The 25232-nt window shown below is 37.3% G+C and overlaps 3 protein-coding genes across 5 annotated transcripts; all 3 read left to right on the forward strand.

Moving 5' to 3' along the window:
• Positions 1–659: 659 nt before the first annotated feature.
• tysnd1 (trypsin like peroxisomal matrix peptidase 1) lies at positions 660–5094 on the forward strand. Of its 2 annotated transcripts, XM_023841103.2 has the most exons (5): positions 662–1292; positions 1977–2094; positions 3024–3154; positions 3488–3673; positions 4621–5094. In XM_023841103.2, the coding sequence occupies exons 1-5, from the start codon at positions 992–994 to the stop codon at positions 4836–4838; spliced, it is 954 nt and encodes a 317-aa protein (XP_023696871.2). In that variant the 5' UTR covers positions 662–991; the 3' UTR covers positions 4839–5094. The 2 variants fall into 2 exon arrangements, with proteins under 2 accessions (XP_023696861.2, XP_023696871.2); XM_023841093.2 differs by having other exon boundaries at positions 660–2094.
• Positions 5095–8014: 2920 nt separating this feature from the next.
• Positions 8015–17048, forward strand: hif1an (hypoxia inducible factor 1 subunit alpha inhibitor). Of its 2 annotated transcripts, none has more exons than XM_072709600.1 (8): positions 8015–8551; positions 9891–10141; positions 12180–12328; positions 13275–13420; positions 13519–13625; positions 13722–13785; positions 13891–14001; positions 14818–16026. In XM_072709600.1, exons 1-8 carry the CDS (start codon positions 8369–8371, stop codon positions 14857–14859), a joined length of 1053 nt encoding a protein of 350 aa, XP_072565701.1. In that variant the 5' UTR covers positions 8015–8368; the 3' UTR covers positions 14860–16026. The 2 variants fall into 2 exon arrangements, with proteins under 2 accessions (XP_072565701.1, XP_023696884.1); XM_023841116.2 differs by lacking the exon at positions 14818–16026 and adding an exon at positions 16033–17048 and having other exon boundaries at positions 8017–8551.
• Positions 17049–20716: 3668 nt separating this feature from the next.
• On the forward strand, positions 20717–25122 carry LOC111859699 (RPE-retinal G protein-coupled receptor-like). Its single transcript, XM_023842653.2, has 7 exons — positions 20717–22032; positions 22203–22359; positions 22677–22798; positions 22917–23070; positions 23225–23342; positions 23698–23811; positions 24428–25122. The coding sequence occupies exons 1-7, from the start codon at positions 21963–21965 to the stop codon at positions 24548–24550; spliced, it is 858 nt and encodes a 285-aa protein (XP_023698421.1). The 5' UTR covers positions 20717–21962; the 3' UTR covers positions 24551–25122.
• Positions 25123–25232: the final 110 nt, after the last annotated feature.

Below are 25232 nucleotides of genomic sequence, written 5' to 3' on the forward strand. Positions count from 1 at the left end.
TACGTGTTGCCTTTTCAAGAAGGATGAGAGTAATGACATAAATGAACTAGATCTCGAAAATGAAAGGAGTTATTTGTGGAAGCTCCAAACCGAGGCATGTGCCTCATGAACAAAAAACAAAACTATAAACTTTATTGATCCCAAGGGGAAAATTACTTCATGTTGGTGAAATTCTGTACCTTTCAGTACTGATGTTCACAGCATGGTCCCGGTTGCGCAGGGCAAAATTAAATAATAAATACTAATTATGAAAACTAATTAGTATGCCTCGCTTATTCACAATTTTCCGTTGCCAAGCAATGAACATGGTATGATGTGCGTTTATAATTTTAAATGTAGGCTACTCAAAATGTTTGAATAAATAATAATAAAAACAGTAGTCTCGAAGAACATGATTATAGTCAATATCTAGGTCGAACTTTTGGAAAACGATCCGCTGGAAAAAAATGTATGCAACTATTTAATGACGCTAGTTTAACCTTTTTATTTATGAAGGAATTATTCGGAATTTGCACGTTTACACCTTATCTTGCAAAGGGAATTCACTATAAACATAATAAAATGTATGTAATAAATAAATTAAATTTGCTCAATATTTGTCTTGATATTAATGGCCCATCTTCTCATGCTTTGTCGGCCGGTGACCCTGACTGCTCACGTGACAGTGTTGTTATTTCCGTGTCCCAAGTCCAAAAGGCGACTATGGCGGGTGCAGGTTCCATGGTGGATAAGGTTTAACGCTTAAATTGATTATTGTATAGCTAACATTAACAGAAAAGATCGGCGATTTACACATTAATGCAGTGTACAGTATATATAGGCGTAACGTCAAGATAAGCGAACTATAGAACCGGTAGATCGGTTAATGGGATACAGAATTAGCAACATTAGAAATAAGAGCATTAATCTGATCATTTATAGTGTTAGCGAATTTTACATCTGTGGACGGATTTAGTTGCATAACTAGATTCCATTGTAGAATCGGGTAGTTATGGTTGGCATAGCAGAAACGTGTTGCGTTGTGACGGCTTTTGAATCGTCTGAAAAACACGTCGGTGAGCAGTCTGATTACTCCAAGGTACACAAACAATTCAGCTGCAGCGGAGTCATCTTAAATGAGTCTCATGGGCTTGTGCTTTGCAGTGGCCACTTGTTTTCTCGTTTTCTTATTAGGAAAGACGTGTTGTCCACTGACTTCCAGTTTTTGTTGCGAGGGAGTTTTAGCGATACTCTTACGATCTACGTACAACACGATTACACGACTCATCCATCAAACGCAATAACGTGTCGAGGTAGGACGACGAATCCAGAACAAAACAGGCTGAAATTAACCCACCTTAAGGCTGAATTTATTGTGTTGATAAACTGTCTTGAGTTTCAGACAGCGTTTTTGGAATTATTTAAGGTTTCAGACAACTGGCGCTTTTCCTTGGGTGAGGAGCATGCTGATCTAATTAAGGATTCGGACTTTTTAAGTTACTTCGCTCTTCTTAGGGTGCCTGGTTTGGTAAAATCGGCAGGTAAAGACACTGTCCATTGGGTTTCTAGTTGTGCTCTAGAGAAAGGATGTGAGGTTTTTGCCTGTGGTTCTCCATTTGGATCTGTCTGCCCTGATCTTTTTATGAACACATTGAGCAAAGGTATTGTGAGTAATGTTGTAGGAAAGGATAATTCAGTTATCCTTACAGACTCACACTGCTTGCCAGGTACGGAAGGAGGAGGGCTGTTTGTTAAAGAAGGAGATGCTGCATTCCTTGTGGGTTTGATTGTGTCTCCATTTTGTTGGAAGTCAAGGGAATGGGTTGGCCTCACTTTAGTGTGTTCCTTTCATTTGATACTGCAAAACCTAGCACAAGCAGTAAATCACAGACAATCACTGAACAAGTTGTCTATTGAAGTGCCTGTTGATGTAAATCAAGCCTTGCTGCATAAAGGGCTGTGTGCGATCATTCAAAATTTCCCAATGGTGTGTTTAGTTGACAGTAACCAATTCTGGGGTTCTGGAGTTCTCTTGAACTCCCAACTGGTTCTGACTTGTAGACATGTATTGAATGGAAAATCCAGGGTGGTTGTGAGGTACAAGACTTCCAAAAGGTATGTAAGTTTGACACATGATATATTGAAAAGAATAGAACTAACTGATTTTTTAAAATCAGTCATGAAAACATTGTAGAATGTTGCACTGAAAAAATACAGTTCAAGAATTAATGCAATTGTGTGTGGTCTTTCTGGGATTGCTGCAGGCTAATTGGGTTATTGTTTTATTCCAGTGTTCAGTTGATTGTTTAGACAGAAAATTGTATTAATAGGCTTCTGTAAAGTAGTAGCTGAGTAGACAATAGGCCAATAATTAGGGGTCTAAGTATGTAGTTCTGAAACCTTGTTGTTTTTGGACTAATAATTCTTTCCTAAAATGAAATAGCAGCAAAGATTATAAGTTCCAAACAAAGCAAAGGCCATGTTGGAACTTGACAGATGTCTTTAATAGCCATTTCAGACTATATTATATGAATTATTGGGGGAGAGGATTGCTCTATAGTTTTTTGGATTAGGCCTCTAGGCTTGTGATCAGGAGGTTGCTCGTTCAATTCCCTGTGGCCAGCAGAGTAAGAATACCACTATTAAGCCCTCGAGCAAGGTCATTAACTGTACAAACTGTTCTAGGGGTTCCAGATGAATGGTTTACCCTGTACACTGACCCCAAATTTTGCACTCACTTGTATGTGTGTGTCACAGTAGAGAACAGGATGGGATATGTGAAGAATGAATTTTCTTGCACTTGCTGTCTGCACAATGACAATAAAGACATTCTGTTCCATTATTATAATCATTTGTCTTTTATAAATTCAGTTGTTGCATTTTTTTTTGCCATAAAGGAATGTCCTTTTGAAGGATGGAAACCGTTAAATCAATGTCTGAGATATACATAAATTTCAACGTGTTTAAAGTCTGCACTAGAATGGATATGATCAAAGAATGAACTTAAAGTATACTTTGAAAGCTTCTTTTGTTTATGCCCTCAGATTGCTTTCTGTGATGGGTGATGTGCTGTTTGCCACAAAAGTTACGGCACCATTTGATGTGGCAATAGTGTGGCTGCAAGAACCTCTTCCTGATATTATTGTTCCAAAATTAGCCTCTTCTTTCAAGCCAGGTACGTTGGGTCCAGGGTGTGTCACACTTTAGGCCCCCTAAATGTTTTTTAAACCCCCCCAAATAAATTTTCATTCATTGGCTTAAGTCATGAATAGCTTTTTTATATTAAATATGTTTGCCATCATCCCCCAATAGTAAAGACTCACCTCCCTATCTATTCATCTCTAACTATACCCCTGGTTGGGTCACTTCTTGTACAGTATGCATATGGTTCCAGCCTCTGTTCCTGCCTAGAAATGGAAGGATGCATCCTGACACAACTTAAGACTTTATTATTGTCTTGTAGAAAGGTATACATCTTCTTTTAATGTTTTTCTCCGTGTATTTGCAGGTAAAAGTGTGTGCATCATTGGCTATGGTGTATTTGGCCATAGTTGTGGACATTCTGTTACATCGGGGATTTTGTCTAAAGTCGTCACATGCCAGTCGCAAGCAGCGATGCTGCAGACTACCTGTGCAGTGCAGGCAGGTGCCAGTGGAGGTGCTCTGGTGCAAACAGACACGGGAGAACTTCTAGGTAACAGCGCCAATACTAACATTTATATGCTGCCCTGTAAGATGTTAGTTTCTGTTACTGTGCCTGTTCTGATACATTCCAATAATTGCTGTAGTTGTGCTTCAGCTTTTGTATAACAGCTTACTCATGTTCTTTTACCCTTTTCCATTTTTTTGTAAAGTTTTACTACCTGGTTTCTTATTTTCAGGCAATTCCTTGCTATGTTGGGCTATAACAAATTAAAAGGATCTCATAAGGGATCAAAATTGAGAAATGTGGTATTAACTGTTTGTTTTGAATAACTTAACCAGAGACCTAGCATGCAAAACTGGTCAGATATAGTTTTGTGAAAGGCCATATGCAATTAGCCTGAAATGAAAATTACATAATATAGAAAATGTATGACGGATGGAAGGTATACTCACTTTTGTTTCACTGAATGTTTGTTAATCTGCAGTTTCAATATGGTCTGTTTGTTTTTAATAATACGTGCAGCATATATCATAATGTTCAAATTAAAATGCATGTAGTTATTTTAATATAGGGTCATTCCACGGCAACTTGTAATCAGTTGTCAGACATTTACAATTTAATTGATAACAGGTGTTGTGTATTATATGTCTATAGACATAATGGATAATATAGTGTTTCATTCCCTGCCTCATAGACTGTTGAATGACATAAGAAAGGGCATTGTTTCCCTGAGTCACTAATCTGGCAGCAAAACACAGTGCTTTGCCCCATACATGCTGCCACACTTGTGCATCTTTGTATTAGCGATGGTGAAGCACCTTAGGCTTACAACTGCAAGATTTTTATTAAAAAATGAACAATATATAAATAGAAATGTTGCTATTGACATTTGGTATTTGTATTAATCTCACTCCATACAATTGCTTTATTATTTCACAGTTCTGCAAGTGTATCTTGTATGTCTGACTAAATTTTATATATACCCCTGTGTTCAGGTCTTGTATGCAGTAATACACGGGACTTTGCTGCTGATGTGACCTATCCACACCTCAACTTCTGCATCCCTATGAGTGTGCTGGCACCTCTACTGCGGGCTTTTTCTGTGACACATGATCCCACAATATTCCAGAAACTGGATGATGCTGGACCCGAAGTTGCGAGGGTGTGGCGACTGCAAATCAGGCCCCAACGGCACCAAGCCAGCAGACTTTGACCAGCTCTCCAATCAAAGAATGAATGAACGAATGAATGAATAAATGAACATTGGTCTGTATTGTTAGCCAGATGATTTTAAACTTCAAGGAAAATACAATTTGTACTTCAATATCTAACAAAGCTAAATCAAGCCATAGTTTTATAGTTTTTGTATTTTAATGTTTCCATGGTATTTGCCTAGCTTGACTTGTAATTAAATGACAACATATGTATGAAAATATATATAAATTGTTTATTAAACATTCAATACATAATTTATTGTCATTATCTGTTTGCTGTTTTTAGCTGCATACTTATGAATAATCTGGTACTGGCATAGTACAGTACAATCTTAATTGCATCAAAGAAATTTTCAAATTGAATGTTTGGTGGTTATCACCTTGTTAGGTAAGTTTAATACACTATATTTTGCTAAATAACATTAAGTGTATAGGTTTAAATTAAATTTTACAAAGATGGTTATGTAGTAAAATTAGAAGAGGTCTACATCACACAATGCAACCATTTAACCAAAAGCTGGATAACTCTATAATGTTCTTGATTTGTTTTCCTTCCTGATTTTTAACTTGCTGGTCCTCTGTGCCTACTGTATGATGGTAAAGTCGCCGGTTTGAATCATGTGCTTGGCAGAATAGTCACATTGCCAAGTGGCCCTTAAGCAATATCCTTAATCCCTGAAAAATGCCCTTGAGGTGCTGGGTAAATGGCTGACAGGCATCGGAGCTCGCACCCAAAGAGTGTTGATGGCACCAGAGCCATTTTGACATCCAACTGCGGGTCTTTGGATGTAGCTATCATCTGCAAGAGTCTAGGACCTGGGAAAAGGTGAAGGTACGCCTCACTTTCGTGTAGTTGAGATCATGCAACCTTGCCTGGCTTCCATCCTCCAACAAATTCATTCCTCTTGGCTGTTGTGGTCCTACTGCACATTTGGCCACTTATTTGCTTGAACATATCAATAAAGCTTTTATGCCATCCTCAAATGCTGATTTTGGGACCAGGGTCAGTATACGCAGTGAAAAAGAATAGTTTTGGAAATGGGCTAATTTTCAAGTTGCAGCTATATCTGCAGCCTAGGACTCAGCAAGTTATCTAATGGTCAGACTGCAGGGCAGCAATGAGGCATCCATGCTGTCTGTGATAATGTATCTGTTCCAGGGATTTGGTTAAGACTTGCTTTGGCTAGGACCCCAAAAATATCCATGTCCTTGTCACTTGGGGATTGGAGGAAATCATGGGGACACTTGAGAAATGATTAACGAAAACTTGACAGAGACTGAGCTTGGTGAATGGTAATAATATCTGAGCTGTCCAAACAGAAGGGGTGACAATTAGATCAGGAGCTTAGTGTAAGACAATACAACTGATTTATACCGTTGGCAAGTGATTGCAAGTGGAAGGGACTCTTCAAGGTCTTCGCTGCTACAGTTGATGTCCATGATCATATCTCAGCAATACCACAGTTTCAAAAGCATCTTAAGGCATGTCAGGTGCGTTGGGCTCTCTAAGGTTGATGTGCTCTTACGACACTTTGTCACAGAGGATGACGGCGAACCTGAGAATAGCGAGTGCAAGTGATTCCCTTTGTTTTCAGGGCCTTGACAGTAACTGGACAAAATGGAGGGACTAAATGTAAGAATGGCTGTAATTTCTGAAAGCTATAACTTTGTTAAACCCTTTGAATTAAAGTTGAAAGTCTACACTACCATCACATCTTGATTGCTACATTACAAATCCATTGTGGTGGTGTACAGAAGCAAAATTACAAAAAATGTGTTACTATGCAAATACTTATGGACCTAACTATATATGGCATGTGCCCGTAATATGTCTGCTAATAGCTACACCTGCTGTCTGTTCCTTAACACTGTTGGTTACATGTTTCTACGGATTTTATCACTAGTCTACTTCAGCTGCAAGGACACACTGGCTTGTTTGGATTTGGCTTTCAAAGGTTGCATGTTATTCCCTTTTCCAAGGTCCTGCAGTAACAGAGACTGCTGCTACCATTATCTGGCATTCAGATTGGTTGGTTTCCAGTCCTTATCTGTGGCCCTATCAGCAGGAATTGGTGGCAGTCATATCCGCATGTGCATTTGTTTCATGATGTCACCAGCTATGGAAAAGATCCCATGAAGCTCTTGTTTGTACCTCTAATCCAGGAGCTGGCTAACTGATGTCACAGGCCCAGTCGGCTGTTTAGGTCTGCACAGAGGGTTTAGCTTTCCGCCCCTGGAACTGTTGATGTTCGAATCTGTCCACAAGCTTAGTCCTCAATCCCATCAATCTGATCTCCTACCACTTGGCCATTACAACGGCCCTCCGGGTAAGTCCTGTGTTGAACATATCACTCTTGAAACTTGTTCTCACCTTTCCCTTGCACCCTCTTGTCGTTTACATGGCTTGAAGACTCATATACTCTCATTGGGTATTCTGAGGCTTCTGGTACCTGAAATGAGAACGGATTTGTTTCACATTGGTACAGGAACTAGGTAATGTTGCATACCATCACCATACCTATTCTACTTATATACAGAACAAATAATGAGAGAAGCTGGGCTGAAAAAACTAGACTCAGACTCAGGAGTGCAGGGGAAAAATATCAAGTGTTGATACACTGAAGACATCACACTTGGAAACAGTGAAAAATGAAGAAGATATGAAGAGAAGCTGAGGCTATGGATAAAGATGAAGCAAACTGCTTTGGTGTTGATGATGAAAACTATATACAGCCACCTTGGAGCAATCATTGATAACAAGGGGTCCATCAGTCAAGAAGTGTTGTAGACTGGCTGTGAATATTCATTGTGACTTAGTGATGTCATAATCAGAGGGGGAAAGTTCGGGTCCAGAAACTACAAATCCAGACCAAGGTTTTGTTTCGGTCTGAATTTGTACTTTCTGAATCTGAATTTTCCATCTCTGGTGATATTCATTTTTTTCCTTCATTTTTTGTGCCATTTTTATAAATACATGCACCTTATTTTACTCCTTTTTTTTTTTTTTAAATCAGTCAGTATTTTGTTTCTGTTAATATTTATTTTTTCCTAGATCGTGTGACTTTCTTTTAATATTCATTTAATTAATTTCGTATCTGTCTATTTCCCCCTCAATTCCACTTCGCATGCTTTTAGGCTGCGTTTGTTAAGTCTTTTGTACTCGACGGCCACCGTATTTCGTCTGCAGCTAGAGTGGCGATCGCTGCAGCGCAATTTTCTTGACTAGTCTGTAATAGATCATTCAGTACGCTAGATGTCATAGTATTTTCCAGTAGCGATAACACTGCAAGCGTCGCGATTTCCGCTATGCTTTTATACGCTTCTGCGTGATTCGTCCCTTCTTATTTACATATGTATTTACATTTGTGTTTCCTGCGTACAGAAGTTTCTGAATCGTCCGCATATAATACCGGATACATTTCCAACTGAAAATTTATCTTAAATATTTACATTCGAAATAAGTTTGTGAGACTTCTTTAGAATTAGCAGCACGGCTAAGGCAGTGAAAGCTTCGCTAACACCTTTCGGCATGGCAGCGGCAACCGTGATACCTGAAGCCGATACATCAGGCACCGAAAGCAGTACGGCAGACTCCGACGGCCGCAGTTCGGCATGGAGTGAGTCTCAGCTTCGGAAGTACCCTTTTCAATGCAAGCCCATCCCGCGACTCTCTCATACCGACCCCCGAGCGGAGATACTCATAAACAATGAGGTAATTTGTCGGTCGCTTGTTGTTGCCCGAATGCCCAGCGAAATAGCAGGATAGGAAGATGCCCATAAATAGCAACTGTGGCGAGCCGCATAGGTGAAACACTCCTCCTTTTTAAATAACGGTAGCCGGTCAGGTCCGGCTACATGTTTCTGTGTAAGCTAACTTCATTGTATTTTAGAATCCAGGATTTTTAGGCAATGACAATGGTTTACATACCCAAGGATGTACGTGGCTGTTGTCTTTCGGTTTCTTTCTTATGAATGTGCACCGGGTGGTTAGTATTTCAGACGTGGGCTCGTTTAGCTAGTGGAGGCTTTGTTTGATAATTTAAAAATCATAAACCGTGATAATGTTTCATAGAGGATTTGTATAAACCAGTTCCAGTTGGTGTGATTCTAAGTCCTACAATAATTTGTATAGCCAAGTTGTTTTTTCAGCGTCTTAATGCATTTAAATATATTTGTTTATAATTATGAAGTGTACCGATATTATATGTGTCTAAATCAATTGAGTGGCTTTGTCCACGGAGTCAGTTTACTGTATAGCTAGGCATGTAGTCCACTAAATTGTACATCTGAATTTCGCTTAAATGTGTCTTTGATAGAGGTTAAAGCTAATTTAAATGTCATATCAAGTAAGGAACTTCTGGAAATTAGAAAATTAAAAATAAGTTTGGCTAGTAGAATAAAATTAAAGGGAGCATGCTGCGAATTGTCTGTCTTCTAATTTATCCATCCATCCATTTTCCAACCCGCTTATCCTACTGGGTTGCGGGGGGGTCCGGAGTCTGTCCCAGAAGCAATGGGCACGAGGCAGGGAACAACCCTGGACGGGGGGCCAGCCCATCGCAGGGCACACTCACACACCAGTCACTCACATATGCACACCTATGGGCAATTTAGCAACGCCAATCAACCCCATGCTTGGCAAGTGGCTCAGAGGGTATCTGTATCGGTGATATTAGGCAGAAATGTATTGGTTATTGCTATTGGCCAAAATTTTCATATTTGTGCACCACTAGAGAATGGCACATATTGTTTCTTGTAAATAATCTTTGTTTCATTTTCATTTGCAGAGCAGTATCAGTTGACCCTGATAAATATTTCTTGTGTACTATGTGTGGAAAATTTGTCTTAAAACAATAACTTTTAAAGTATTTTAATTTTGGCTAAATAGAATAGTGCTTTTGTATTGATGACTTGGCAGCTAAAAAGCTTAAATTATTTTTTTATTTTTATTATTTTTAATGTTTTATTAATACATTCTGAGTTACACTCACAAGATAGTAAGTGCTAAAAAAAATTATGCTGCTTTCCAATGAAATTCTTTCTGTTTGCAGGAGCCAGTTGTCCTAACAGATACCAATCTTGTGTATCCTGCACTTAAATGGGACTTGAACTACCTGAAGGAGAACATGGGAAATGGAGATTTTTCAGTGTATATTGCCCAAAACCACAAGTTTCTCTACTTTGATGAGAAAAAAATGGTGAACTTTGAAAACTTTGTACCAATGTCACGGCGTACAGAAATGAAGTTTTCAGAATTTGTGGAAAAAGTAGAGGAAATTGAAGAATCGGCTGGTGAAGAGAGGTAATGTTTATAGTGTAACTTTAAAAAAAAAAAAAAACTATATAATGTATTACCATGATTTCCTGAAAGTCATCTATTGTCATTAAGTATTGTGTAGTCAGTGTGCAACATATGTGGTTTAAGCCAATTGTAGTGTCAATTGTATGTACCCATGCCCTGTGGTAGGTTGGCTTTTCATCCAAGGTGTGTGATACTCTGTGCTTCCAAAGATATCCTTCTGGCTCTCTGCAAATCTGTATTTATGATTTTATGGAGAAATGGTTGTCATTGTTAACATGTCATCATATTACTTTCACTTAATTGTAAAATTATATTTAATATACATATTAATGTATTACCCCTCAGTTTCTTCTGCTGTTTCTGTGGCCTTTTTTCCTTCAACTTAACATTTTAAAGAGCGGTTTATCTGTGACCTTTAAGCTAAATTAATTTATTGGTTAACAATTTCACGCATGGTAGTCATTAACGCAAAATTGGATCATTTAATCAGAAGAACCTGCATGATCATTTGAGAATTAATACTTGAAGTTTGCACTTCTTCGGAAGCTCTGTCTAGCTGCATTTATGCCTATTTGACTGTTTGACAGCATGTATGTTTGTGATGTGCCATTCCCCACACTTGTATGTCTCTTTGGACAAAAGCATCCCCTAAATATATAAAATGTCAATATTTTAATGTAATTGTTTTTTTTTTTTTTTTTTTTTTTTGGAGACCAAAACACTATATATTGTTTAGGGCTGAGCGAAGTGAGATATTAGTATCGACGTTGCATGTTATGTGCATGTAATTGTCACATCACAAGGAACACGACAGCTGGGTTGAGATTAAACTTGAGCTGTATCTAATTTTTTATACTGTCCTATTGCAGTATATGGTATTTGTCAAAAGCAATGCTGGTTTGTAATACAGTTCCAGTGTTTTGAAATCTGTGATAAAATTCACAATTTGTGAAACAAATTCAAAATCCCTAAGATTCGCTAATTGGAGATTATCACTACATTTTGCTCTGTCATAGGAAACAAGACCTGGCAAGCTTTCAATCTTAATGATTGCTCCTTTTCAAGATTATGTAGTATACGTTTTTTTTTTTTTTGTTTAAATCAGTGTAAAGTTTACCATCGCTCTTTTTGCATGACTTCTGCATACGCTCATCAAGCCAGTCATAATCATCTTCGTCCTTCCTGTTGAACTCACTCTGAGATGGTGTGATGTTTTTGTGAGTTTAACAAAAATGAGTGAAGAGGAGCAAACTGAAAGTGATGGTCAATAAAAGATACTACCCTTCTCCTGTATGGAAATATTTTTGATTGGCATCAACACCACTGACTTATTTGATGCATTCTGTTGGTAGATAAGTTCTTTTTAGTTATAGTTTATTTTGGGTATATTTTCAACTCCTGTTTTTTTTTTTTTGCTTTATTAATAGTGCAGTTTCACAAAAAACAAAATCACGTCATGATATCTGAAAATTTTCCGATATTGTGCAGCCCTACTACAACCTAAAGGAAGTGAGTGGACATTTACATAATGGCAAAATGTTATTTGATATTATTTTGGATTTAAGGTAAAGATCCTCCTTTAATAGACTAATAAAGCTGGGGAGTCATTGGACCTACTACAACATGGTTGGGTTAATTCACCTGTAGCAGCCTACAACAAAGCTCCATTATAAATTTCACTCAACACATGACACTTGTGTCAGCAGGTGCACGTACTTCATCCAGTATGTATGCGGTCAATCGTCTTCTGTTTTTCACTGTACCAGTTGCAGGTTTCACTTGCTGTAACTGGGCATTGAGAAGAAATGCAGCCTAATCCAATGTGATTGTGAGCCTCCACACCCTAGGTTGCTAATGTCCCATAGTGGAGATAAAGCCTGTTGTCCCTGCTGTAAGATGCATTATGCTTTGTTTGGGGCTCCACTGGGGGGCTCCATAAATGTTTGATTACATTTAAAATGAATCAAAATTAGGATTAAGTACCTCATCTCAAACCCTGTGCTCCTTTGATGGCTATATTATGTTTTCATGGTTTCAGGGTTTACTTGCAGCAGACACTGAATGATACAGTAGGACGAAAAATTGTTGTGGATTTTCTGGGCTTCAACTGGAACTGGATCAACAAGCAGCAAGCCAAACACAACTGGGGGCAGCTAACCTCTAACCTTTTACTCATAGGCATGGAAGGTAATGTGCACACTTTCCACCATTTCCATATACTTGTTACTGAATTAGAGACCATGCAGTTCAGTCTCTAGAGTCTGTCTGTAAGCTCATTATGTCTGTGCTAGGCTTGGGCGACTGGTATCTTGGGCAACCGTATAACATGGTGATATATGGATAAATTTTGTATTTAACATGTGGAGTGATATAACAGAGATAAACGCAAAATCGAAGTGCATTGAAATAAATAGTAACAAATAGTTGACTTTTCTTTTAACGTGTTTGAAAAGTTCACTGTCATGAACTGAACTCGGTTTAGAAATAACCACAACCCACTTGGTTTTTCAAGTATGCTACTTGTTTACATTTTTTTTTAGAGAGGACACTTGAGTTTTCTTTATTCATTTTCTTATTATATGAATGAAAATATGTCGCATGCAAGTATTTTGTTTCCGACTAAATTCTGGTCTTATGTTTCGTTTAATTATACGTAAAATTCATATAAAGCAATTTTTGAATTGGATCAATGTTTAGTATTAGTCTTTGCAACAGTTAAATCTGCATCTTTAAAGACCGTATGTTTAGACCTAATGACATGCCATAACAGCTTTACATGTATTTCCTTCTGCAATGTAGAGCAGGTTGTGTGTGTGTGTGTGTGTGTGTGTACAGAAAATTAAGTGAAATTTTCAAAGAAATAGGACTTATGTAAATAGACTATGACTAAACCTGTTAGTTTCATTGACTGCATGTACTGTAGTCAATCTTAGCTGGTTTTTGTAAAATATATAGGTTTTCCATTGTGGCATTATATCCAATTATAACTCCATGAACAAATGTGTAATTTTGCTTCTTGTTTTTTTCTTTTATTGCTTTATAAGTGTGATAGTTCAGATTGTGACCTGTAAAGGGTTTAATGTTAGTGATGCACATAAAGCATTAATGTCAGCACATTTTTCTTCGTTTGTAGGGAATGTAACTCCTGCGCATTATGACGAACAACAGAACTTCTTTGCACAAATAAAAGGTTACAAAAGATGCATCCTTTTCCCTCCTGATCAGTTTGAGTGCCTTTACCCTTTCCCTGTTCATCATCCATGCGACAGACAGAGTCAGGTAAAACCTCAGTGTATAACACAGACATGTCCTACATTCATGTGTATGATGCGGAGTTTATACTTTTTTTAACTGGAAATTTGTTTGTATAATTTTAGGTTGATTTTGAGAATCCTGACTCTGAAAGGTTTCCTAAATTTAAAAATGTTGTTGGATATGAGACTGTGGTAGGACCAGGGGACGTTCTGTATATCCCAATGTACTGGTAAGAGGATACAGCAGCACTCAGTGAGTAAAAATTGGTTTAGTTGTTATTATCTAGCATCTAAAAAATGTTTCTTCTGTTTTGTAAACGTCCCAGGTGGCATCACATTGAGTCCTTGTTAAATGGAGGAGTGACTATCACAGTCAATTTCTGGTATAAGGTATGTAGTTCTTGCAGTGAGAGAAGCAGGAAGTCTGATTTACAATATTTAATTCTGAAACTGTGTTGTTGTTTTTTATCTGAAGTTGTCCTTTCCATCTTCTAGGGAGCACCTACTCCAAAGAGGATAGAGTACCCTTTAAAAGCTCACCAGAAGGTGGCTATTATGCGGAACATAGAGAAAATGCTGGGCGAAGCTTTGGGAAATCCACATGAGGTACAGTTATGTTTTTATAAACATTTTGTAGTTTCAGTTTATTAAGAAGTATCAAGGGCCTAAAAAGCAAAATAAAAATATTCTGATTCTAAGGAGGGGAGTGGTTGGTGTTTTGCAAAGGATACATTCTTATGATACACACTATATATCCATTTATTATACAAGGAAGAAAAAAAATCATTAAATGTAATTCATTTGACCAAAATGCAAAGATAATTGATGGTCTGAACTTGGTTAGCCCCAAATAATCTTATCCTAATCTTATTGTCAGACTACCACTATAGTGTGGAATATGATGAAATTGTATATGATCAGATATAATCAGTGTCTATTAATAACCTGTCACTGTGTTGTACCAGTTTATAATATAATATAGTATAGTATAATATGTATACTGGATTATTGTGTATGTATTACGATATAATTACTTGACATTAATATCTTTAATTGCGACAATGCCTATAGTTCCTAAAATGATTTTCACTTTCAGATTCTGTGAGTACTTTTATTAATGGCAATATGTGTGTAACACTAAACGTTGTTCTGATACATTAATATGTGAATGGCTATTCAGTAATTCTGTAAGTAGCATTATGGCCACACAACTGTAGGGCTCGACCCTCTGTGTGTGCGAAGCTTGCATGTTCTCCCCGTGTTTGTGTGAATTACCTCTGACTGCTCTGCTTTTCTCCCTCCCTCCAAAGACATGCAAGTTAGGTGCAGTGGTGCCTCTAATATTGTCCTAAATGTGTAGGCCTATATATGCATGTCATCCTGGTCATACCCTGCTCTGTACTTTGTGTGCCCCGAGATTAGGCCCGGTATCTTGGTGGTCCTGCATCGAATGAGCAGTTCTAGGGACAATGAATATATGAATGGCTACACAGAAAGGAACATGAACTTTTATTGAAAAAGTGTCATACGCTCCGTTTACTTGTAGGTATAATAGAGGCACAGAGAGAGAGATAAAGATGGTCATGAAAAATGAATCTGTGGTTTACTTGCATTGTATTGGGAAACTACAGTTCAGCAGCATATTTTTTTGTTGTCTGCCAAGCTGAGTTTCACAGATATTTTTGTAATATATGTATTTTTTTTCTAATTGTTAGCCCCCCCCCCTTTTTTCCTCCAAATGTGATAAATGTGCTCTGTGGTGTGTATCATGAAACCCCCTAGCAAAACAGCCCTGCTACACCACTGTCCTCCAGGAAAACCCATTCACAATTGAATTAGAATTCACCCTTTTAACATTTAAATTGTCTTATTGAACGGTATCGTATTGTTACTTTTCAAAGAATAACATGAGATCATACCATGCAATGCTGCTGATCTTCATTTCAGCACTTTTTTGTATTCCAGTGGTAGCCTAGCCATTTCCCATGTATAGCTGCTTTTTAAATTAAATGCTCATTAAAGGGCCAGCTTCTTTGTTTCTCTACTCTCATTACACATTTCCCCCGAAGGACACATGTTAAGCCAGTGCTTAGAGTACATTTCCAGTCTCATATTTCTGCCTAAGCATATGGAAAGTGCACTGGTGGTCTGATTTAATCAGATTTAGTCAGCTTTGAATGGTGCTGTCAAATTTCAAGAATTAATGAAAATATAATACTGCATATTCTATTACTGTTCTTGGTGATACATACCATAAAGGTAAAGAATGAGGCAATGTTTCACAAAGCAGCACAGTTTTGTTTGCGATAAAGAATGCATTTCGAGTTTCTTGTGCTGTTAAGCTTTATGACATCCTATAAAATATTTTAGGTATTTTATTGTGACATCCTTTTCTGTTTGACTCTGTGAAAGAATATACAAAAAATACTGAACTGTGTTACACACCTAAACACTAATGTGGCAGCAAACATCTTATCACAGAGCACATTCAAAATAAAATAATTCTGTGCAATGGAAGGTCTTAAATCATAATGTTCTGAATGTCTACTACTACTTATTATTAATTGTTGTTGTTAATTTATTATTTATTACCACCTCCTTCTATCAGACAAATAATATGAAGCTTCTCTTTCCCAGGTTGGACCTCTACTGAACACAATGATCAAGGGGAGATATGAACAGAATTTCAGCTAGTGCACTGTCATTGGTTTTGTTCCCTGTGTGCTTTCATTTCTATTTTTGTATGCATGTAGAAGCTACAAGTGCATGCACTACTTGAACACATTTGCCTATTTATCATCTTATTTGATTCCAAAAATGTGTAAATATTCCTGATGTATGATTTAAAATGTCATTTATGATGCTAAGATATTACAAGTGAATGATGTTTTCAATAATGGTTATTGTATAGGGTGAGTTGTACTGTAAATTAAATATAGCTTGAAAACTGAAAATACGCATCAGAATTTGGTAATCAAACAAAATTTGTGAAAGTGTTATTGGACTCTTTCTTTGTACAGTGAAATATGCCCTATATTGCTTTGTTAATGTTCAAATATTGGACAAAGTTAGAATAATGCACATTATTCAGTATTAACTTATGGTCCCATTTTCAGTTTTTCTTAGTTTTTAACATAAATCTTTTTTTTTTTTTTAATATAGAATATATTTAGAAAATGTAAATGCTCCCTGAAAGTTTTGCTAAGTGTCAAGTAGCATTTTGTAATGTATTTATTGACTATGATGATGTTGGGATCCTCTTTACACATCATAGTGCAGCAGTTATACCAAATAAAGTACTACAAATTGTATAGTACTTTATAAATGATCACAGTATCCAAATTTCTAAAAATGACAACACCTGGAGATGATATAGGAAAGTAGGGGCATGGTGACATTTACATGAATATTACATGTTTTGTTTGGTTCACCAGGAAAGTAGGCACATGTGTTTCAAAACACTGGATTGATTTTTTGTAAATGCCTGTAGTTGATATTCATCAGGTAGTTGATAATATGAATATAGCTGAGTATATGAATTTGCAGGTTGTGTGTGTTTTATATATATTTTTAAACTTAGTTTCAATCCTCTCCTGACCATCATTTAGCAAAAATCCCAATTAAAAATGGCAGTTAATTGCTTTGTCACTTAATGTCTTTCCAGGTATTGCTGATTTTTAACCATATTGTGCAAATTGCATATTTTAAGACCTAAATTGTTCATGAATTGTATCAAGTCGGAACATTTTTTACATCATGTGGCTAGTCACGGGAAAACAAAAACAGCCTTGTGTTGGATTGTGTTCGCATTTGGAACCGAGACCACCAAAAGCAAGTCAATTTGTGTGTATCTCAATACTGTAGCTGTCCATCATATAAACATTACTGTATGCATACGGTATTACAAGTTAGATTTGGACAGAGGGTTATTATACAGCTGGCAGTGCTGCCCATTCTTCTGCACCTGTTACACAGTGATATACCCACTAACGCCCTACTGCATCCGCTTTCAGGCACCTCTAGATTAGTTTATATTATTGACCATGTACCTCGGATGGGACTTGATCAGGTGTAACTTGATGTAAGACCACTAATTTTCCATTGCTTAAGTTCCACCCCAGAAAATGGTGCAATAATTAGTCAAACAGAATTTTAGTATCGCACACCTCTGGGCTAAAGAGAAATCGAAAAGAGACAGAAAATGGCTGTATTTGTCCATGCCAGAGGCAAAACCCTCTATTTTAAAGCCTTCAAGTATTGCTGGTCATATTCATTAAGGCCAAGAGTATTATCAAATCGCTATGAAAACCTTTTGTGTCCCAGGATTTGAAACTCTTAAAGGCTTATTTAACAGCATGTTCTTCTACTATTCGTTGTAAAGTTAAGATGGAATGAGCATGTGTAGTTAAATGTGTTTGTGCAGTGTCGGGTGAGTTAATGAGTTGGCTAATTAGATTCCTAGAGGACAGCCATTTCTTTAACCTTTGTGTTATGTAACGTGACAGTCCACCAGGAATTAGGCTGACTAACAGTTGACCACAAAGGAGTGTTAAGAGGAAAGGACTGCCAGCCACTATTTGCTCCAAATGGAAGGTGGCATTGTCTTCCCCTGTCCAGCTTCAAGCCTGCACTGGGGAGCAGGTCAGCGAGAGAATAAAATGTGCAAGCATCTTATGATCTCTCTCCCTGCAAAAACTGGACTGCTTAGAAGGTTCCTGCTCATCACCCTATTTCAGCACGATTCATTACGCCACAGAACATGTTTTCACTCCAGAGTCCAGTGACGGGCTGGTTTACACCACTCCATCTGGGGCTTGGCATTGCACTGGGTGATGTGAGGCTTGTATGCAACTGCACGGCCATGGAAGCCCATTCTGTGAAGCTTCCAGTGCACAGTTTTTGTGCTGGGATTAATGCCAGAGGAAGTTTGAATCTTGGCAGTTATTGAGTCAACAGAGCTTTGGCTACTTTTACACTATGTGCCTCACTCAACCAAGCCCTGTTACTTTACCTGGTCTGCCACTTTGTGGCTGAGTTTCAGTTGTTCCTAAACACTTCCACTTTGCAATAATTCCACTTACAATTTCTCAGAGAAGAAATTTCACAAACTGACTTATTGCAAAGGTGATATTCCATGACCGTATCATGCATGAATTCACTGAGCTCTTCAGAATGACCCATCCTTTCACAAATATTTACAAATCTGACTGCATGGCTAGTTGCTTGATTTTATACATCTGTGGCAATGGGTCTGAATGAAACACTTGAATTCAATGATTAATAAGTGTGTCCCAATACTTTTGTCCATATAGTGTATTTACCTATTTTTCCTTGAATAAATCTCGCCCTTTCATGGATATTTGCCTGCAACTTCATATTGTGAAAAGGAAAAGAGGCATTTCTTGTGGAATTGATGTAGTTAGCTGCTGTGCCTAGATACCAGAAGGACCTTGGAAATATGAGATATAATCAGATGAAACTGGGGCACAAGGAAACCCAACTGGTCCAAGTAATGGATGTTCGGTGGAATTCTGAACACTAAAAAGATGGGGCTCTTAAAGAACCATAGACCTCTCCTTGTTTCCATGATGGGAACAAAGTGCCCCACAGCTAAAAAAACAAAATAAAAATCAACAATGGGAGCAAGATGAATAATACTGGTGTCAATCATGCTAATGATATGGATATGGGGTGATCACAAAAGTGACAGAATGGTCTTCAGATATAGTTGCCATCCCAAAGCCCATGTAAGAAGATTAGGATTTCTACCCCAAAATGCAGCAGTGTAACAAGACTACCATATTCTGCCAGTCCAAAAAAAAAATATGCCTAGTATGGATTTTGCCAGATTTTCCAGATTACCAGTCATGACCCCTCAACGTTAATCATTCCTTTCGGGAGATTCCAGTTCAACAGGTCTAAGGCCTTGATGCTGATAAGAATTTTGCAGATGACAACCTGCTTGACAGATGTTCATTATTTCAGAGGCATTGTGAAACTGCCTGGCAAAACGTTTATCTCAGATGGACCCAGTCCCAAAACTACTGAAAGAATGGTTGAAGAATAGAATGGATTTGGGCAGAGACGCAAATCGGAAGGTGAGATGGGAACTAAGCCCTCGAAACATGGTTGTGCAGTGCTCTAACACAACTGAGACAAGGTTTAGCATCAGCTGTTTGTACTCGATATCAGGCTGGCCAGTGACATGTATAAAGAGGATTAACAGACACCAAGAGGTACTATGGACAAACTTAAAAAAGAGGTTATCGAGCTTAATAAATACTATTAGGAGAGGGATTAGTAATGCTACCATCTCTGTGAGTGGAGAAACTACAGAGGTCCCTTGAGGGGATTTTAGGGAGTCTATCTGTTCCCTGATAGGTCAAATAATAGAGAGATGTAAAGTCTGCTGGAAACACAGAATACAATATAGAGATGGATCCGATTGAGTGGCCCAAGAAGACTTGCCTGCTAATCATGGATTACTCCTCATGGTACATCGAAGAAAGACTGCTCAGGTCCACTTACAATTCAGACGATCAAAGAAGCCTTTGTCTACCTTGCGACATCAGAGACTGTTGTGTCTGACAAAGGGGCACAGTTCTCAATTGAGGCATTCATTTTATTTGCAAAAGGGCATGTCTAAGAACAGCCAACAAACTTAAATTGTTCTTGAAAATACATCTTCCTCAAATTGGGTGGTTGCAGTCCAACCGGCTTACTGGTTGCTTTCTCCTCTCTCCTACATGATTTAGATTTTAGCTATGCCAGGGAAGATATGCTGCATTCCATTTACCTTGAAAGTTGGAGGCTCTTGCTTACCGGATAAATTGTCAGATTTAAGGTACCCCAGTTTAAATAACCTTAATCTTCATTCACTTACATTTATCCCAGACTACCTTAAATCTGATAAGCAATCTGGCCAAGCAAAAAAAATCCTGCTTTCTGAAACAGGCCCCAGTTCTAGCTATTGTTAGCAATACCAGCTGATAACACATTGCCTGGTATATTGCGCAAACAAACACCATTGCAACGTCCACAGTAGTTGGACAGTGTGTGTACGACCGATTTAATGAGCCACACAGAAGTGCTAATAAACAGTGCATAACTACAGCTTTCACTTCTGATGTAAATCTTGAATTCTGAAGTCGGGGTTCTAGAGCAGGGGTCTCCAACTCCGGTCCTGGAGAGCTACTATCCAGTCGGTTTTCTGTCCCACTTGGCTTCTGATGAGCCACACCTGTTCCTGTTATTTACCCGAGAACAGGTGTGGCTCATCAGAAGCCAGGTATGATAGAAAACCTACTGGACGGTAGCTCTCTGGACCGGAGTTGGAGACCCCTGTTCTAGAGGTTCCTCTGACTTTCCAAGTCGGAACTCCAACCTCAGGGGGCGTTCCATTTGAAATTTTGACTAGGAACTCGGAAATTTTTACTTCCAACTTCAAATAGAATGCAACAATAATGCTCACTCTCTGTTCATGGTGATTAGTGGCTTGCAGCTGCCGCTATGCAGAAGGTTCCTGGATGACTGTTGAATTACACTTATAGGAGCTTGAATATTTGCCTAAGCAGAGACCTATTCCTGAGTTAGCATGTTACTAACATAATGAGCAGTTTTTGTTATATATAAAATATGATGTATTTAACAGACTCCAAACCCTCCTAGACGGTCTCACGTCACGTTTTCTGCAACACTCCTGCTGTGAGGTAATATTTGTATTTTTCTGAACTGGATTCTGCCTTACCCTTTTTCCAAAGAGGCTAAAGCATGTTGAAGAGATTACGGAGTTCTGTTTTCAACTTTAATTAATTAACAAAGACTACATAAAGTGTATTTGAAATATGTGAACATGCTATCAATACATTGGCCTTTCCAGACTCTGTGAAAAATGTTCACAGTATAAAAATTACTAATAAAAAGAAAGAAAACTTGTCTATGGCATTTTAATCATTTTTTGTAGCTTTGCCATGGTTCACAATCTTATTATCATGTGGGCAGGGTAGAGCTTCATAAACAATGAAACCATTGTTTCTAATTCAATGCAATTAAATGCCTATTCTTAGAATGCCACAATTACAACAATAACAAAGAAATGAAACTTTTTTTCACTGTGTTAAAGTGTGTGTATATATATAGAGCATTTTATCTTAAATAGCTGAAGAACAAATGTGTCATAACTAGAATAATGATGCTGCAGGAGAGTGTATTTGTATGGTTAAAGTGAATTCATGTTATTCAGGTTAACTTGAACTTCCGTTAATGAAAAATAAAATTCACATATGGTATTTTAAATATAATACCAGAAAAACATGAACTGATTAGGTAACACTGGTCTTCCAGGACACAATTGCCTTATTATATGTGCTAATTGGATTAGCTGTTCAGTCATATTCATTAAAATTCTTTTTGGGACTTAACAGTGTGTGTGCTTTCCCGTTAAAAGGCCCCTTAAAAGAAAGCCTCTTATGAACATACTATGGGATATCAAGACAGACTAGATAGTCAAACGGTGATGCATTATCAAACTGCAAAGTTTTGTTAAAAACATTTTTGTCAAAAACAAAATGGTGACTTTACCTGAGGGATTCAGTGACTTTGACGTTTTCTCAATAGGATGTACTCTTTTTCTTGAAGGTAAGCTACTGGCAAAAAAGAACTTAGAAAGATGTACATTTTCATAATTAATAGTCAAATTATTACTGAGTTCTTGAAAAACTTTGTAGTGAAATATATCAGTTCATCAGTTTTAATATGCAGTTTAAATGCTTGATGTTTTAATGGTTTCTTCTGCTTTCATTTTTAAGGTTTGGTGGGATTCTCTCTCAATGCTCTCACATTTGTTTCTTTCTTCAAAATACGACAATTACGAACCCCAAGTAACTTTCTAGTGTTTAGCCTGGCTATGGCTGACATTGGAATTTGCATAAATGCAACTGTTGCAGCATTCTCAAGCTTTTTGGGGTAAAAAAAAAATAACTGAAGACTTTTTATTGCTGTTTAAAAGAAATGATCATAAATTATACAATATACAATGTTGATTCCTGTGTATAGTATTTTTGATAAAACTGTACAAATTGTAATTTTTCTAGTTTTCAGATATCCATGTTGGTAATTAATGTTTTTTTTGTTTGTTTTTTTTTTTAACATAAATCTATTAAGCTACTTAACATATGTCAGTGAAATACAATTGCTGTTTACGGATTTTTTCTAAATCTGAGTAATGAAATAGCAGCTCATTCCATTAAGTGCTTGTTAACACGTTTACTTGAGTTCCACAGATATTGGCCATATGGTTCAGAGGGATGTCAGACTCATGGTTTTCAAGGATTTTTAACTGCCCTTGCTAGCATTAATTTTATTGCTGCAATTGCTTGGGACAGGTACCATCAATACTGTACAAGTAAGTAGAACCACAGAAAATAATGCACAGAGAAACCGGAAGCATAGACATTTTAAGGGTTAGATAACCTTTAATTAAGAATTCTTATCATATCCTAATTCCCCAATGTTCCATTTAGGAACAAAGTTACAATGGAGTGATGTAATCACTCTGGTCGTGTTCATCTGGTGTTTTACTGGATTTTGGTCTGCCATGCCATTACTTGGATGGGGAGAATATGCCTATGAGCCCCTCAGAACATGCTGTACTCTGGACTACTCCAAAGGTGACAGGTACACCAGCCAGCACGTTGTAAAACAGTATCAGAAGAATATAGTAACACTTAAGATCTTAAGAGCCTTGTATCAATGTTAAGTGAGCTTGATTAAAATATCATTTTGGAAATTAAGCCATATTGAAACGTAATGTGTTTTGAATTTCCTCTAGGAACTACGTCTCCTATATGCTCTCAATGGCTATTTGCAATCTGTTTATACAAACTGTCACTGTCATGAGTTCTTACCAATCAATTGAAAGAAAATTTAAGAAGACCAGCCAATATAAGGTAAGACTGTTTGCTTTTTGAGTGCTGTTCTGTCACTGGTGCATAACTTTTTTAGGAGACACAAGCATTTTTAGTGCACAGCAACATCTAAAATAATTTTTGAGACAATTGCTTGTTTAACCTGAATCAACGTCAGTAATAAAGAATTCCATTGGTTTTGTTGCAGAAAAAGAGCATTGCTTTTAACTTTTAAATTTTAACTGGAATATGTGATGTTCTTGCAGAACCACACCTATATGTATGTGCTGTTTTGGTTATTAGCTCAATAAAAATTCTAATTGCAAAAAATAAAGAAATACATGAAGCACATTATTTGACTGTTTCAAGGTCAATCCAGATTGTCATTCATTTCTAGTTTAATCCTGACACTCCCGTGAAGACATTGTTGTTTTGCTGGGCTCCATATGCAGTGCTGTCCTTATATGCTGCTTTTGAAGATGCCACTCTTGTGTCACCTAGGCTGAGAATGGTAATTATACTTTTTACAATATTATAATGCATGACATACACTGCCCGGCCAAAAAAATTGTCAGCATTTGAATTTAAATCAGTAAGTACTTAAGAGCCGATGATTGGATCATTATTACAGCTCCGCAACATTATGGCACAAAAAAGTGAAGTCAGCTGAGCAACTGAATCTCCTGACTGGCCGGGGCATCCCATCGATGGATTTTTTTTCTTTCCGAACGGCATTGGCATATTCCAGGACAATAATGCCAAGATTCATAGGCTCGAATTGTCAAAGAGTGGTTCAGGGAGCATGAGGAATGATTTTCACACGTGAATTGGCCACCACAGAGTCTTGACCTTAACCCCACTGAAAATGTTTGAGATGCGCTGAAGAAGACTTTATGGAGTGGTTCAACTCGCCTATCATTGATACAAGATCTCGACGGGAAATTAATGCAAATCTGGATGGAAAAAAATATTGAGATGTTGCATAAGCATATGGAAACAATGCACTGACGAATGTGCACCATAATCAAAGCTAAATGCCGTCCAACTAAACATTTTTTGGCCAGGCAGTGTATATTGTTTTTAATAATTATACTTTCAAATATATTGTTTTTCTGTTTTTTTTCTAGGTGCCTCCTCTTCTAGCAAAAACATCCCCTACATTCAATGCCTACTTGTATGCCTTTGGAAATGAACACTATAGGCGGGGGATCTGGCAGTTTCTTACTGGACATAAGAATGAAAACCATTAATGTTATGACTGCAAATAAAGTAAATTTTTTACTTTTCAATTTTCACTTAAGTATATTTGGCATATTTATCATTTGTATTCATAACACACAGTGTGGCACTGATTAATCATTAAAAAAAATAGAGGATATTCATTTATGTATTGCCTGAAATCTAGTTGACTATTGTGGTTGTGATTTAGCTGAATTATTTTTAGAATGGTCAAACTCCTAATCACATCTTTATATCTTGTGGCAGATGTGCCATACCAGATTAAGTGTATTCTTATGTTCTCTCACTGTGGCATTAGAACCATGTATCATGCATGTTATTTTACACACTACGTACATGGCCTTGCCATATTGAGCTATAATGGATTAAAAGGAGCCCATAAGACATAATATTGAGATAAACGTGGCATTAACGGCTTGTCTTGAATACTTACTTAACCAACTATCTGAGTGTAGGTGAAACGATTTAAGAGGCCTTATGCAATTAGCTTGGATGTACTAAAGTTTCACTTAGTCTCAAGTCTGTAATTTCAATATGGTCTGTCTAACCTGTTTTTCATTATACGTGTATGCTATTGTTCAAATAAAAGGGGATAAAGTAATATAAATATGAAACTCCTTTGAATGGTTTTAAGAAAATAACACAGGGGTACTCATTTACATATTTTAAGGTCAACAGAGATGATACCGATTC

This window comes from Paramormyrops kingsleyae, chromosome 3 (genome assembly GCF_048594095.1).
Source record: "Paramormyrops kingsleyae isolate MSU_618 chromosome 3, PKINGS_0.4, whole genome shotgun sequence".
Lineage (NCBI taxonomy): Eukaryota > Metazoa > Chordata > Actinopteri > Osteoglossiformes > Mormyridae > Paramormyrops > Paramormyrops kingsleyae.

What these genes read in the sequence shown, in the direction of transcription:
- hif1an (XM_023841116.2), top strand. Translation starts at nt 8,369, where the DNA reads ATGGCAGCGGCAACCGTGATACCTGAAGCCGATACATCAGGCACCGAA. An exon ending in CATGCGACAGACAGAGTCAG is followed by an intron (nt 13,421 to 13,518) that starts GTAAAACCTCAG and finishes GTATAATTTTAG; the next exon opens with GTTGATTTTGAGAATCCTGA. An exon ending in CTGTATATCCCAATGTACTG is followed by an intron (nt 13,626 to 13,721) that starts GTAAGAGGATAC and finishes TAAACGTCCCAG; the next exon opens with GTGGCATCACATTGAGTCCT.
- LOC111859699 (XM_023842653.2), top strand. Translation starts at nt 21,963, where the DNA reads ATGGTGACTTTACCTGAGGGATTCAGTGACTTTGACGTTTTCTCAATA. An exon ending in GCATTCTCAAGCTTTTTGGG is followed by an intron (nt 22,360 to 22,676) that starts GTAAAAAAAAAA and finishes TGAGTTCCACAG; the next exon opens with ATATTGGCCATATGGTTCAG. An exon ending in TGTCACCTAGGCTGAGAATG is followed by an intron (nt 23,812 to 24,427) that starts GTAATTATACTT and finishes TTTTTTTTCTAG; the next exon opens with GTGCCTCCTCTTCTAGCAAA.
- tysnd1 (XM_023841093.2), top strand. Translation starts at nt 992, where the DNA reads ATGGTTGGCATAGCAGAAACGTGTTGCGTTGTGACGGCTTTTGAATCG. An exon ending in AGGTACAAGACTTCCAAAAG is followed by an intron (nt 2,095 to 3,023) that starts GTATGTAAGTTT and finishes TTATGCCCTCAG; the next exon opens with ATTGCTTTCTGTGATGGGTG. An exon ending in AGCCTCTTCTTTCAAGCCAG is followed by an intron (nt 3,155 to 3,487) that starts GTACGTTGGGTC and finishes GTGTATTTGCAG; the next exon opens with GTAAAAGTGTGTGCATCATT.